The following is a 12,804-nucleotide window of genomic DNA, read 5'->3' as shown; positions in this document are numbered from 1 at the left end:
GACCGATGATTTCCGTAAAGGGAAAGATGAAAACCCTGCTATAGCCCGGTCTAGGCTCGCAGATCAAATCCAGTGCAAGCATGTAAGTCCAACGGAAACGCGAGGTTCTTCCTGTACGTGCACCAATTAGTGCTGCCTGTGTGTCACCTTCAGAGAAGCCTATTTACAACGGCTAGTAATGTAAAATGGTTCCTGAGGATTAAATCAGCACATCCAGACAATATAACATAAAGAAAGATTTATTTTCAACCTACATTCTTCACCTTACAAGGTGCGTATTATTTACTGTAGAGTATCAAGGGCTTGATTTGCAAGTATATATTGCTTTGTTTGGCGATGTAAAGCTAGTTGGAAGGATCTGATCCAAAATATTTGAGGAACACTGCTCTAGCTTCGTTCGGGGATGAGACCGATAGTTTAAGCTCTTGGTGTGTGAAGGACAATGTTGAGGGGAACTTCATTTGGAACTTAATTTTCTTTTGTATAAGATCAGCGCAGTACGGAGCAAGTTTGCGTCGCATCTCTCGGATTTCAAATGGAAGATCCTGCGTAATTGTTAGCTGTTGGTTATTCCATGTAAATCTCTTGATTTTTTTAAAGGTTGACAAAATAAGTTGTATATCTTGAAAGTGAAGCATTTTAATGTAGACTGGTCTTGGTGCGGAGGCTGTTTGCTGGCTCCGAAGCGCTCTGTGGGCCCTTTCAATACTAAAATTATGTACGGGGTCTGTATCTTTACATAAGTCCTTAAATATTTGTGTTGCTACCTCGATAAGCTGACTATGCTCAAATTTCTCATTTAAGCCCCTGATTATCAAGTTATTTCGTCTGCTACGTGCCTCTAGGTCCACTAGTTTGGATTGTATGGACTTAATAACTTTATCCTTCTCTTGGAGGGATTCTGTTAGAGATTGTATTTCTAGTTCATTTGTTTTGGATCTGTCTTCAACCAACTCGAGCCTGTCCATAATTTTGTGTAGTGAAGTATTAAATGTGTTAACTTTGGATGTCAGATCTTCAATTGCCACTTGCAGAGGAGTAAGCGCATTTTTTAATTCATCCATCACCGATGCGCTTTCCGGGTTCTGTCTAGCCGGTTCTTTGGAGTGATCCGATATCGGTTTTGATGATCTCAGTCTTTTAGTCTCTTTTTCTGGGGAAGTATTGATGGCTGAGAATTTAGATTTGGTTGTTTGTGTGTCCATATTTTCCGATTCTCTTGGTGTTTTACTCATCTTGCGAAGGTTACCGGAGCTGTCAGTTAGAATGGTGCTGAAGTTAGGGCCTCTAATAGCCACATGCCGGATCAGATGCACAGAGCAAAAATATGTTTATGGCTCTCTTAGTCAGTCCAAATGTTAATAAAGTCTCTGATCACCTTTTTATAACTGGTTGTTTATGGATTTAGCGCAAAGTATGTTCTCAGCTCGATCCTGTATGATTTAAAAAGCCAAAAACAAAGGTAATTGCCGGAGCTGCAGGAAAGGGTACCTCTTAGACGCCCACCATCTTGGATCCCTTGATGAGAGAGTTTTTATCTTTACTGGAATTACCTTTCCTCACTTTTAACATATATTTTTTTTCATCTTGTTGTATACCTTGTTTAATTTAGAATGCCATCAAGGCGGATTGTTTCTAGTACTAGTTCTGGACTTACTTCTGGTAGGCACAGCAGTCTCTATGCAGCCATTGACATGGTTGTACAGAGTTTCTGAGAGCAATTCAGCATTGTCTGGTGTGTTCTTAGGGCTTGGAGGAGTATTGAATTTTGACAAACCATCACTTAGTAAAAGGTAGTTTGCCTTGAAATAGTTTGCAACTGCTACTAGTTTTACTGGAGTTATTGAGTTCACTATGAGTTTGAAGGAAACAGCTTTATGGTCGGACTTACAGGGAGGGTGAGACACTGGGAAGGGTGCAGTGTTCTCCCATATTGCCAGTATGGTGGAGCCTCTAGTGGGCTTATTCACTATTTGGTCAAGGGTGTTTGTGTTTAGACACTCTAGGAATCTCTCTGTCTGTAGATTCCAGGTTGTGTAGGATTCCCAGTCTATAGAGAAATAATTTAAAGTCTCTCATGAGTAGGGCATTAGGATGGATGGTAAGTGTTTACAGTAGGTCAAAGTATGCATTGTGAGTTTTTTAGGACATATGAGCTTTTGGGCCATCGGTTCTTTTTTCAGCTGAATACCTAGAACTTGTAACAGATTCTATAGCTCTTCCAATTAGCATTCTCATTAACCGATCAATCTCTGAAGCATATGCCCAACAACTATGGAAAACTCAATTATTATTCCCAATCACAAAGGTGGTAACACCAGTGATCTATCTAACTACTGTCCCATCTCCATACTTTCACCTCTATCTAAAATTTTAGAAAAGTGTATTCATTCTCAATTGCTAAAACATCTTACAGACAATAACCTATTCGCACCCACCCAACATGGTTTTCGGCCAGCACACAGCACAACTGAAAACTACTTTTACAACCTGAGACCATAAACTGCTCCCCAAACACACTATCCTTGTTCCAGAACTATCTACACAACAGAAAACAATCTGCTAGATGGCAAAGTAAGCAATCCGATTACCTACTCAACAACACAGTTGTTCCCCAAGGGTCTGTTTTTGGGCCCTTGCTTTTTAACATATTTATTAATAATCTCCATAAAGCATCCCTGCAAAGTACATGCATTCAGTACGCGGATGATTCGACAATAATTACATCCTCTAACAACATCTCAGATCTCCTAAAGTTAACACAAAATGCATTTACTTCCATCGAAACTTGGCTTAATGAAGCTCAACTGCTACTTAATCCCAAAAAATCAAAACATTTACTCTTCACATCCAAACTTCTAACTCTAGACTTTAAAATATTCTCTCAAAACAATACGGAAATTGAAATTGTAAAAACAGCAAAACTACTTGGCATCACAACTGATGACAAACTATCCTTTGAGAATCATATACTCAACTCAATCAAAAAGACCCATTTTATGCTTGGCAAACTCTACAGGCATAAACTCTATTTGGACAAGTCTACAAAGGTGAAACTAGCTAATAGTCTACTGCTACCCTCCCTCCTCTATGGCTGCCCCATTTTCACTAATCTACACACATCTCTCCTGAACAAACTGCAGTTGTACTACTATAAAATTGCCAAGTTTGTCTCCAACATGCCAACTCGCACGCATCACTGCCTGGCCATTAAATCTATAAACTGGTTTAAGTTCCCTCATTACCTGCATTACTTCCAACTTACTCTCACCCACAAACTATTAAATAATCCAAACTTCTGCCCATCCCTTCAAATTATAATACAAACACACACCCCTACTTGGCATCTTAGGTCCTCTAACAAACAACTCTTAACCATAACTAAACGCAGCAAAAGAGCTGGACAGTGTCTCTATTCCCATGCCATTGCCAAACTTTGGAATGTGCTCCCTCTCTCTCTTACTCAACTAGACTCTTTAAAAACTTGCACTAAAAGAACACTATCTCAATAACCTTGTTTGTTCTTGTAGTCATATAATTAAACCACCTTAAATGTTTGGGCCGCTATACACTACAAATACTTTTACTAACTTAATATAGTTGCAATTTACACTATCTGTCTTCGTATCCAATCTCTCTTGCTTTCTTTATTTCTGGGGCTGAATAAACAGAATTGATTAAACAATATTCTTACTTATGAGAACATACAAACAGAATTACTAAAAATCTAACACACGGTTTATTTTTCTTATATTGTATACCTCTAAATATGTATTTGTCTTGTATATCTACTTCAGTTTGTATTGCATAAAAATATTCTTGACTTTCAAAGTTAAGCTGATGTTAACTAAAAATTCTGTGATTGTATGGAGCTTTTCTCCCCGGGCCTCCATGGAAAATGGTTCAATGGCCCAGTGGACTTTCCTGGCTAACAAATGTCAATAAGTAAATAAATATTGGGGTCCAATGAGGCTGTCTTCTTGGTTTTCATTAGTGCAGTCAGTACATGCTCTGTAGTTATCACTAGATAGGTTATTTTTGATGGTGTTTCTTGGGGGATAGTTGGATTGAGACAGGGGTAAAGTTGGAACTGAATTTGTCCATTAACAGGTTTGCTATAGAACCACAGTCAATGAATGTGGCACCATTAATCACCAGTACAGCATTTTGCTGTTTGTTGCCCTCAAGGTTTCTGACACAGCTGAAGAAGGCCTTATGGCTATCTTTCACTTGGGTGGCTATCTTAACCTCAAAGCTGGCTTTGTTTGACCTAATTAGCCCTGTTGACTATTTAGTTTGATGAGAGAGTTTTTATCTTTACTGGAATTACCTTTCCTCACTTTTAACATATTTTTTTTCATCTTGTTGTATATCTTCTTTAATTTAGGATGCCATCAAGGTGGATTGTTTCTAGTACTAGTTCTGGGCTTACTTCTGGTAGTCACAGCAGTCTCTATGCAGCCATTGACATGGTTGTACAGAGTTTCTGAGAGCAATTCAGCATTGTCTGGTGTGTTCTTAGGGCTTGGAGGAGCATTGAATTTTGACAAACCATCACTTAGTAAAAGGTAGTTTGCCTTGAAATAGTTTGCAACTGCTACTAGTTTTACTGGAGTTATTGAGTTCACTATGAGTTTGAAGGAAACAGCTTTATGGTCGGACTTACAGGGAGGGTGAGACACTGAGGAGGGTGCAGTGTTCTCCCATATTGCCAGTATGGTGGAGCCTCTAGTGGGCTTATTCACTATTTGGTCAAGGGTGTTTGTGTTTAGACACTCTAGGAATCTCTCTGTCTGTAGATTCCAGGTTGTGTAGGATTCCCAGTCTATAGAGAAATAATTTAAAGTCTCTCATGAGTAGGGCGTTAGGATGGATGGTAAGTGTTTACAGTAGGTCAAAGTATGCATTGTGAGTTTCTTAGGACATATGAGCTTTTTGGGCCATAGAGGATGACTTAAAGCTGGCTAGTATATGATATGGGATTTTGTCTATGGTGATGTGTATGTGGAGAAACTCCAGCACATTATCCTGTTCGACCACCCTAGATCTATGCTTGTTATTGATGTATATTGAGACATATGCACCTTTAGCTCTAATCTGTGAAGCTACTGGTTTGCTGGTACTGAAACCTTGCACCTGACTCTTTAAACCAAGCCTTGTTAACTGTACAAATGTCTCTTCTCTGGAGTGTAAGTCACTTGCGACAGATTTGGATTGTACACTGAAAAGATTATTTAGTTATTTTACTGTATCATTACAGGTTCACAAATAATGGGCAGAAAGATTGAAACAAAGTTAAGAAAAGTTCCTAAGTGGACCCAGATGCAATACCTAACGTCTGACTAAAACTATTAATATCTTTACATGAAGATTTAGCCATGAGTAAGGACTATTTATATATACACTCCGAACAGGCTCCAAGCTGATTAACAGCAGGAAAAACAATACTCCTACTTAAGAGCGAACCTGTAAGCTATCCTAAAAACTATAGAGCAATACCTTACCTTCTGACGATGTATAAACTATACACTGACTTTGACCCTGACAGACTTTATAGGCATTTAGACAAAAGACTCAATCAAGGCAATAAAACAAAACAAAAGAAAGTCATATTGAACAAAGGAACATTTGTTGTTAAATAAAGTTATAATGGAGGACTGTAACAAGGGGGATGATCTAAGTATGGCATGGATAGACTACAAAAAAGCATTTGAAAGTATCCCACATTCATGGATAAAGGAGTGCCTAAAATATGTAAGATACATCCTACACTGATCGATTATATTACAGCGACCATAAAACAGTGGCAAACAACTTTGCAGTTAAGCCATGATAAAGGACAAATTATTATTCCAGAGATAAAAATTCAAAGGGGGATATTCCAGGGTAACACTTTGTCACCGCTGCTCTTTTGTCTTGCCCTTAACCCATTAAACTGTCTACTTAAAACAGCTCATGGCTACAATTTGGCTCCCAGAAAACAACAAAGTATAAAGACATCTCATCTTTTTGTGGATGATGTAAAACTGTATAGTTCATTATATGAGGAACTGAAAGCACAGCTGCAAGTGGTCAAAACTTTTTCAGAGGATATAAGGATGTCTTTTGGTCTTGATAAATGTGCAAAACTAACCTTAAAAGCAGGAAAGCTGCAGCACCACAAAAGCATCAGTTTGGTGCAGGAATGTGATATAAAAGAACTTGAGCAAGAGGGAATGTATAAATATTTGGGACTTGAGGAATGATCAACAACAAAACATGAACAAATATGAATAAACCTTAGCAATATTTTAGAAGACTAAAACTAATCCTGAAAACAGTGTTGTCATCTAGGAGCAAAGTCCAAGCTATAAACCAATTTGCTTTTCCTGTCCTAACTTAGTATATCATAAAGAATAGGTTGTAACTTTAAAAGTTCAATTGATTGTATCAGATGACTTTACATGTGATTATCTTGTATATAAAAACTCTTAATTGACTGCTTTTGAATTTTAACGGTCTGACGAAGCCTTAGTGAAAGCGCTTACCGCGAGCATGCTTTAATAAAATACTGTCCGTTTTATTCTAAAACGTTGGTATTACGCTTATTGTTTTTTTCATTTGGATTATCTAACTTATATCTACGTTTAGACAACAGAATAACCTAGCATTTGAATGGTTCCGTGGTCACTGCTCAGGGTATTTATTTAGTATTTGTCTTTTAATTTTATTTTTAATCCAAGAGGTGTGCACTCTGTTGGGAGCTGCTATTTTCATTAGTTTTGCAGTGATTGACTAGCTCCAAAAGGTGATGGATTGGTAGGACAGAAAAACAAGAAGGATGCTTCATGCTTATAAAATTATTTATAAAACTCAGTGTATAGCAAGACTGTATCTTTCCTATTCTGAAGGAGGTATGGGCCTCCTCAAAATTGATTACATGTATTGATCTGCAATCGTAGGACTGCATACATATCTGCTGACCTCACAAGTCCTAAATGTAGTGAAAGTTTTAAAACAAGAGGAGAATAAGTTTAAGATGACTTCCCCGCTTAGCTTAGGAGAAGCAAATCAGTGTCAAGCGGGAATGGAAATCAAAACAGAAGTAGATAACTGCAACTGAATGTGCCAAAAAAGAAAGCATATAAGATGAAGGATCAAATAAGAAGGCAAGAAATGTGGAAGATGCATAAATATAGTTGCAAGTATGGAAAGCTCTTGGAAATCCTCATGTTGATCAGGATCAAAAAAAGGAATGGTTAAGAAGAGGTGAATTTAAACCAAAAGACAAAAGGTTAATGTTGGTGGCCCAAGATAATGGACTACATACATGTTGATTTAAAATGTCCATTGAACATGAGTGAGAAACAGACAAATGTTGGTTTAGTAAAACAGAACTGGTAACAGTCACACATCTGGTTGCTGGTTGTGATATACTAATGGGAAAAGGGGTTTACCTTTACATGTGCGTATTGCACACGGGCGACCGGCAAATGTTTGAAAGACAGTATTCAAGTTTTGAAAACTTCGAACGGAAGAAGGTTCGAATGTGCAATGAGCGAATGCACAGTGAGAGTCGCTCATTGCACATTCAACATTTAGGGGCAGAGCGCACTATAGTGGGGAGTTGGAAATGGTTCCATTCCCCGCTGTAGTGCCATATCGGAGTTAGAATAATAAAGAAGGGGGGGTGTGGGTGGAGGGGCTTGCCCTGCATTACATGGTATATACTTTTGTTGTCGACATTCATGTTTGAAAAACAGCAAATCGGCTGTTCGATTTGCTGCTTTTATAGGTTCATAGGTTCATAGGTTTATACTAGGCTATCTGCCCTAAGGCATTTATAAGCCTAGCCCAAATTTTCACCCCTTATATGAAAAAATACTGTGCCCATTAGTTTGTTGTGCCTCTGTCCAGCAGTGACACAGAGATGATTCCGATCTCCCATCCACAGGTCAAGATTTCTCTTGAACAGAGCCAGCGAGGTGCTCTGCCTCACATGGACTGGGATTTTATTCAACAGCATAGGGAGTCTCTGAGTGATAAATCTATCCCTCCAGCACGTCCTATTTATATCCGTGCTAAGGTTTAAGCCGCATGCTCTTGTGGTTTTGGTGGATTTGGATTTTTTGAGGTGGAGCATGTCCATTAATTCCGGGTTGGACATGGCCTTGTATGTCAGGCACATGTCACCTCTGAGCAGATGGTATGCGACTGAATAGAGCTGGAGTTTCTTCAATCTGGCAGCATATGACAGATTTTGGAGTCCCTTTATCCTTTTGGTGAGGAACTTTTGGGGTCTCTCCAATTGCTGCAGATGTTGGGTGAGATACATCCCGAATGGGGCATTGTAATGGGGCATTTTCGAACATTAGTAACTGTCGCTTTTTCCAGTTTCGGTTTTACGATGCGAGGATATGACCACTCGCACAAGTGTGATTCGAGGTTTTAAAAGGAAACCGGGAGAAGGGCTGTTTACTGAAAGCCATAATAATTTGACAAGATTGTTGCATTGGGGATTGTGCAAATATAATATTGAAACAGCTGAAAAACGCTGGAAACATGAGCCACAAAGCATTATAGAAAATGATGAAGTTTATCTCACATGGGATCACCCATCACCAACAGTTCAAAAAACAGATGCGAGGAAAAATAAATACAGTAGTCCATGAAAAGAAGACATAAGTAGCATTGATCATTGAAACTGGCGTACCCAGTGACTATAGCATCTTACATACACAGAAACGCAAAGTCATAAAATGCCTGGATTTGCAGGCAGAAATGAGGGCAATGTGGAAGAAAGATACCCAGACAGTTTCGGTAGTAGTAGTAGTAAGCAACGGGTCTTGTAAAAAAGAATTTGCAATCATACTTAATTATGTTACCAACACATGTAACTGAGTATGAATTGCAGAAAGAGTAATTACTGGGCACATTGTGGATGCTGTGAAGAGCACTCCCAGCTAACATCAAAGACTGAAACAATACTAGTTTCATGAACTTTAATCATACTTTGAATTAGGAATGGGGACCATTCCCATCATGATATTAGAAACCCAAAAGACTCGGAGAAATTAAAAAAGACAGAAGTACTGTGATATATCACGGTCTCAAAATTAATATCTAATAGTCAGATATATTCTATGAAAAACCACTTCAGTCCCCAGAACTGCAATAGAAACCATATTTTTGTACAGATATGCAAGTTTGTATTCACTGTTTTCTAGAATGCTAGTGAAATTAATTACAAGTGAGTAGTAGGATTCCATTTTTTTGCACTGAAAATATACTTTTAATTGTGATTAAAAATTAAGAGTCTGTGTATCCATGTAAAAGCTAAGAACATATCAGTTTATATTTGGGCATCTGTTTGGCATCTAATATAATCCTATCAGTAATGTTCTAATTAGAGAACTTTTTATTGGCAGTTACAGTTCTTGGACAAAATCATTGTTTTAGTGAGTCTTTTTGTAAAATGAAAAACAAAGGGAGAAAGTATGGCAGAACTTCAGCGGTGTTACTTCATATTCAGCATTAAATGACTGCTGGAAAAAAAGCAGATATAGAAGACCTGCAATGGTTCTAAATGTAAACAAATTTACATATTATAGGGTTTATAGCTCACATTATTTTAACATTCAAAATGGTTACCTTGTGCTGCAATATAGTAGTTGGCACACTCGTATCCCTAAAATGAGCAAACAGAATGAATAAGAGTCAATACAGGTATAAAACAGATTACAGTTTTGACAAATTATGAACAGAAGTTATATAGATATTGGCATAATTTGTCAGCATCAGTGTTCTACTAACAGTCAACATTTGCAAAACTATATACTTTTGTCTGTTATCCTTTCTAGATCATGTTTTTGGGAAGAATGTTATTATTATTAAGGTAGACATTAAAAAAAACATAAAATTTCGTAATAGTACTGCAAGATAACATTAGGTAGGAAAAGTATAGCGGTCACATTGCTGTGTGGCACATTCACTGATGCACATTACAAAAATGCAAAAAGACTGGCTTTTAGAGAGAACTTGTCCAATTCTTATATTCCCATGCTGTAATAAAAATGTAAGGCTATCCATATGTATCAGCGTAACAGACATTGAGAGTTGTGTTAGACAATGAACCTGAGGTGACCCAAAACAATATCATGGATTACGGTTCCTTCCAATTTACTATACAAATGAGTGAAATGGAAGCTTGTAGGACAAAGAAGGCAGAAACTTTCCAGAATTTCAACGTATCTAATGACACATTTAGTACATGACAACAATGTAAAAATATTGTTTGAAATATTTCTTTGGGTGCACTTTACAAGCAACACTGTAGCCCAGTGGTTGTACATTATACAGAAAAAAAAGAAAAAAAAGTGACTCTAGTCTGAACTTCTACTGAAGTATCAAACAAGCATACATCATAACCTTTATGCTTTAGTAGACATTGAGCTATGATTTTTGCCTTCAGATTTAACCTTGATTTGCCTGGATTTGCTGAGTTTCTCTTAATGTTAGACATGTTTATTAGGATTCATTACTACTTGCTACATGGGTTTTAGCATCCAAATACCCACAATTCTGAAAATAAATAAATAAATAAACAAGAACAATAACCTGTTCCTCTTTCTGATCATCTGTTGTGATTTTTTTAGTTGACCCTGCTATGATTTTTAATGCTCTGAGTTTGAGCAGCATGCAGATGGTGGCAGGTAAATAACATATAAATTGGTATTTGTTTATGCCTGAAGAATAATGATTCATGAGTCAAAAGACAAATGGGGTATTACCAGTGTAAAAGAGGAGGGGCAATCTGAGCAGTGGAATACTACGGAACTGTGCAGTGAAGTTTCAAAAGAAAAGGAAGTGAATTTTAAGAAAATTCAATGTGCCTGACAGTGGTACACACATGAAGGAATGGAAAACAGCAAATTTATATGACAACAATCCTCACTGAGATCATGCAGTATAATGATCCATATATATATATATATATATATATATATATACACATACATACATATACATATATAAGCACAGTGCATCTGTGTAAAAAGTAAACATTGCAGATAAGCTCATTAGAAGAAACTTCACTGCTTGCTTACTGTTTTCATTCTAATGAAGATTAAAAATACAGACGGTATATATTTCCTTGATTTAGTGCATTATTAACTTCTGCCATTCTTTCTTAAAACCTGATATATAGCAATTCACTTTTGACTATAAAAAACAGAGTGGGTATTACTCATTGAAAGCAATTTCACAAATCACCAACAGGTATCAGACAAATGTCATTGTCTTGGTAGAACCAGCACTTTGAGAAAAAAGAAACATACTTTTCAAATATCACCACCCTGTCTGCTTAACAACAGTTCACATGTAGATAAATGTTGTAGAGTGGCCTTGGTCCATTGAAACTTGGACATTGTTAATTATTACAGGCAGTTCTCTATAAAGTTTTTCTGTAACTGACATTTAAAAATAGGCACCTATGTTTCTATCATGTCTATCTAGGCCATAACATATGATTAAATCAATAAAATCATGAATATCTCTGATTACAGTAAGAAACACATTTAAAGGAACTGATAATGCAACATAAATTTTCGTAAAAAGTTCAATTAATCCATATAAGTACAATGCTTTCTATGTTCCAGAAACTTCTCACCTCATGGATATCTTTGATTACAGTAAGAAACACATTTAAAGAAATTGATATGTAACATACATTTTTGTAAAAAGTCGAATTAATCCATGTAAGTACAATGCTTTCTATGTTCCAGAAACTTCTCATGACAGTGCATACTCATTCTACTTACATCAATATAGTTTGCATTTATATAATTGTCAGTTGAGTCTGTACGTGATAGGTTGAGAACAACAAGTGAATGGTCATCTGGAAAATGAAAAAGAATGAAAGGAAACATATCAGTGCTGAGAAACAACAATATAATACTATGCAGTGGTTCTACACCACATTAATAATCCTTTTTCTCCTAAAAAGTGCAAAAGTAGAATGTTTGCTAGGTGACTGCTTTCTGTATAAAATGACAGTAGTGTATATACTTTCTACTAACCCTGTCTTATGGTTCTTAATGCTAAATATTTCTTAAATAATATGCATTATTTGATTAATATGCAAAGTATCATGTTGTTTATATATTTATAATCAACCCGACTATAATGCCAGAAGTTTTTTTTCATTTTTATAACAAACACATCATAAAAATACAAATAAATTGTGTAAACATTGCTTGAGCAACACCAATATCCAACACTTAGCAGTCATTAGATATTGTGACTAACTAGTACGTTACCAGACTACCTTAGCTACTTAGTTATAATACCATTGAATATGTAGTATAGAACACTGATGCTTAATTAAAGGCTATTAATTTATTAATTGTGAAAGGACCACATCAGTACAGCACACAATATAAAGAGGTACATAAGATGTATAGTCCACTACCATATCATACAATCTATGGAGAAATGGTGGTATCTGGTACTTAGCGGTTGTGATTATGTATCTTATACCAATACTTGGCAGAAGCCAATGTTGCTCTAATTGCAGACACGGTCAACAAGAACAAAATATGGTGTTTGGGCACAGACATGTTCATAGGTTCATAGGTTTGGTACTAGGCTATTGGCCCTAGGGCCTATACATGCCTAGCTATAACAATTCCCTGGATATTTCTTCCCACAATATTTACTTCCCTGGACCCTTGTCTAGCAGGGCGACTGACATGATCCCCGGGGTGAATTTCTATCTTCCATCCAATCGTCGAGGTTCCTTTTGAAGATGGCCAAGGAGGCGCTCTG

General features: G+C 36.9%; 1 protein-coding gene across 1 annotated transcript in view; it reads right to left on the bottom strand.

Annotated features, from left to right (window-relative positions):
- The window catches only part of LOC122814881, a 1,525,389-nt gene that overhangs the window by 530,865 nt on the left and 981,720 nt on the right, over nt 1-12,804 (bottom strand). Inside the window, exons 21-22 of the mRNA XM_044087155.1 lie at nt 11,799-11,875; nt 9,631-9,667 (exon numbers count right to left, since the gene is read on the bottom strand). Coding sequence (XP_043943090.1) covers nt 9,631-9,667; nt 11,799-11,875 — 114 coding nt within the window. The remainder of the gene's footprint in view (nt 1-9,630; nt 9,668-11,798; nt 11,876-12,804) is intronic.

Source organism: Protopterus annectens, chromosome 1.part1 (assembly GCF_019279795.1).
Source record: "Protopterus annectens isolate FY-2018-M chromosome 1.part1, PAN1.0, whole genome shotgun sequence".
NCBI lineage: Eukaryota > Metazoa > Chordata > Ceratodontiformes > Protopteridae > Protopterus > Protopterus annectens.
Note: the sequence above shows the minus strand (reverse complement) of the source record. Positions and strands in the feature narration are given on the sequence as shown.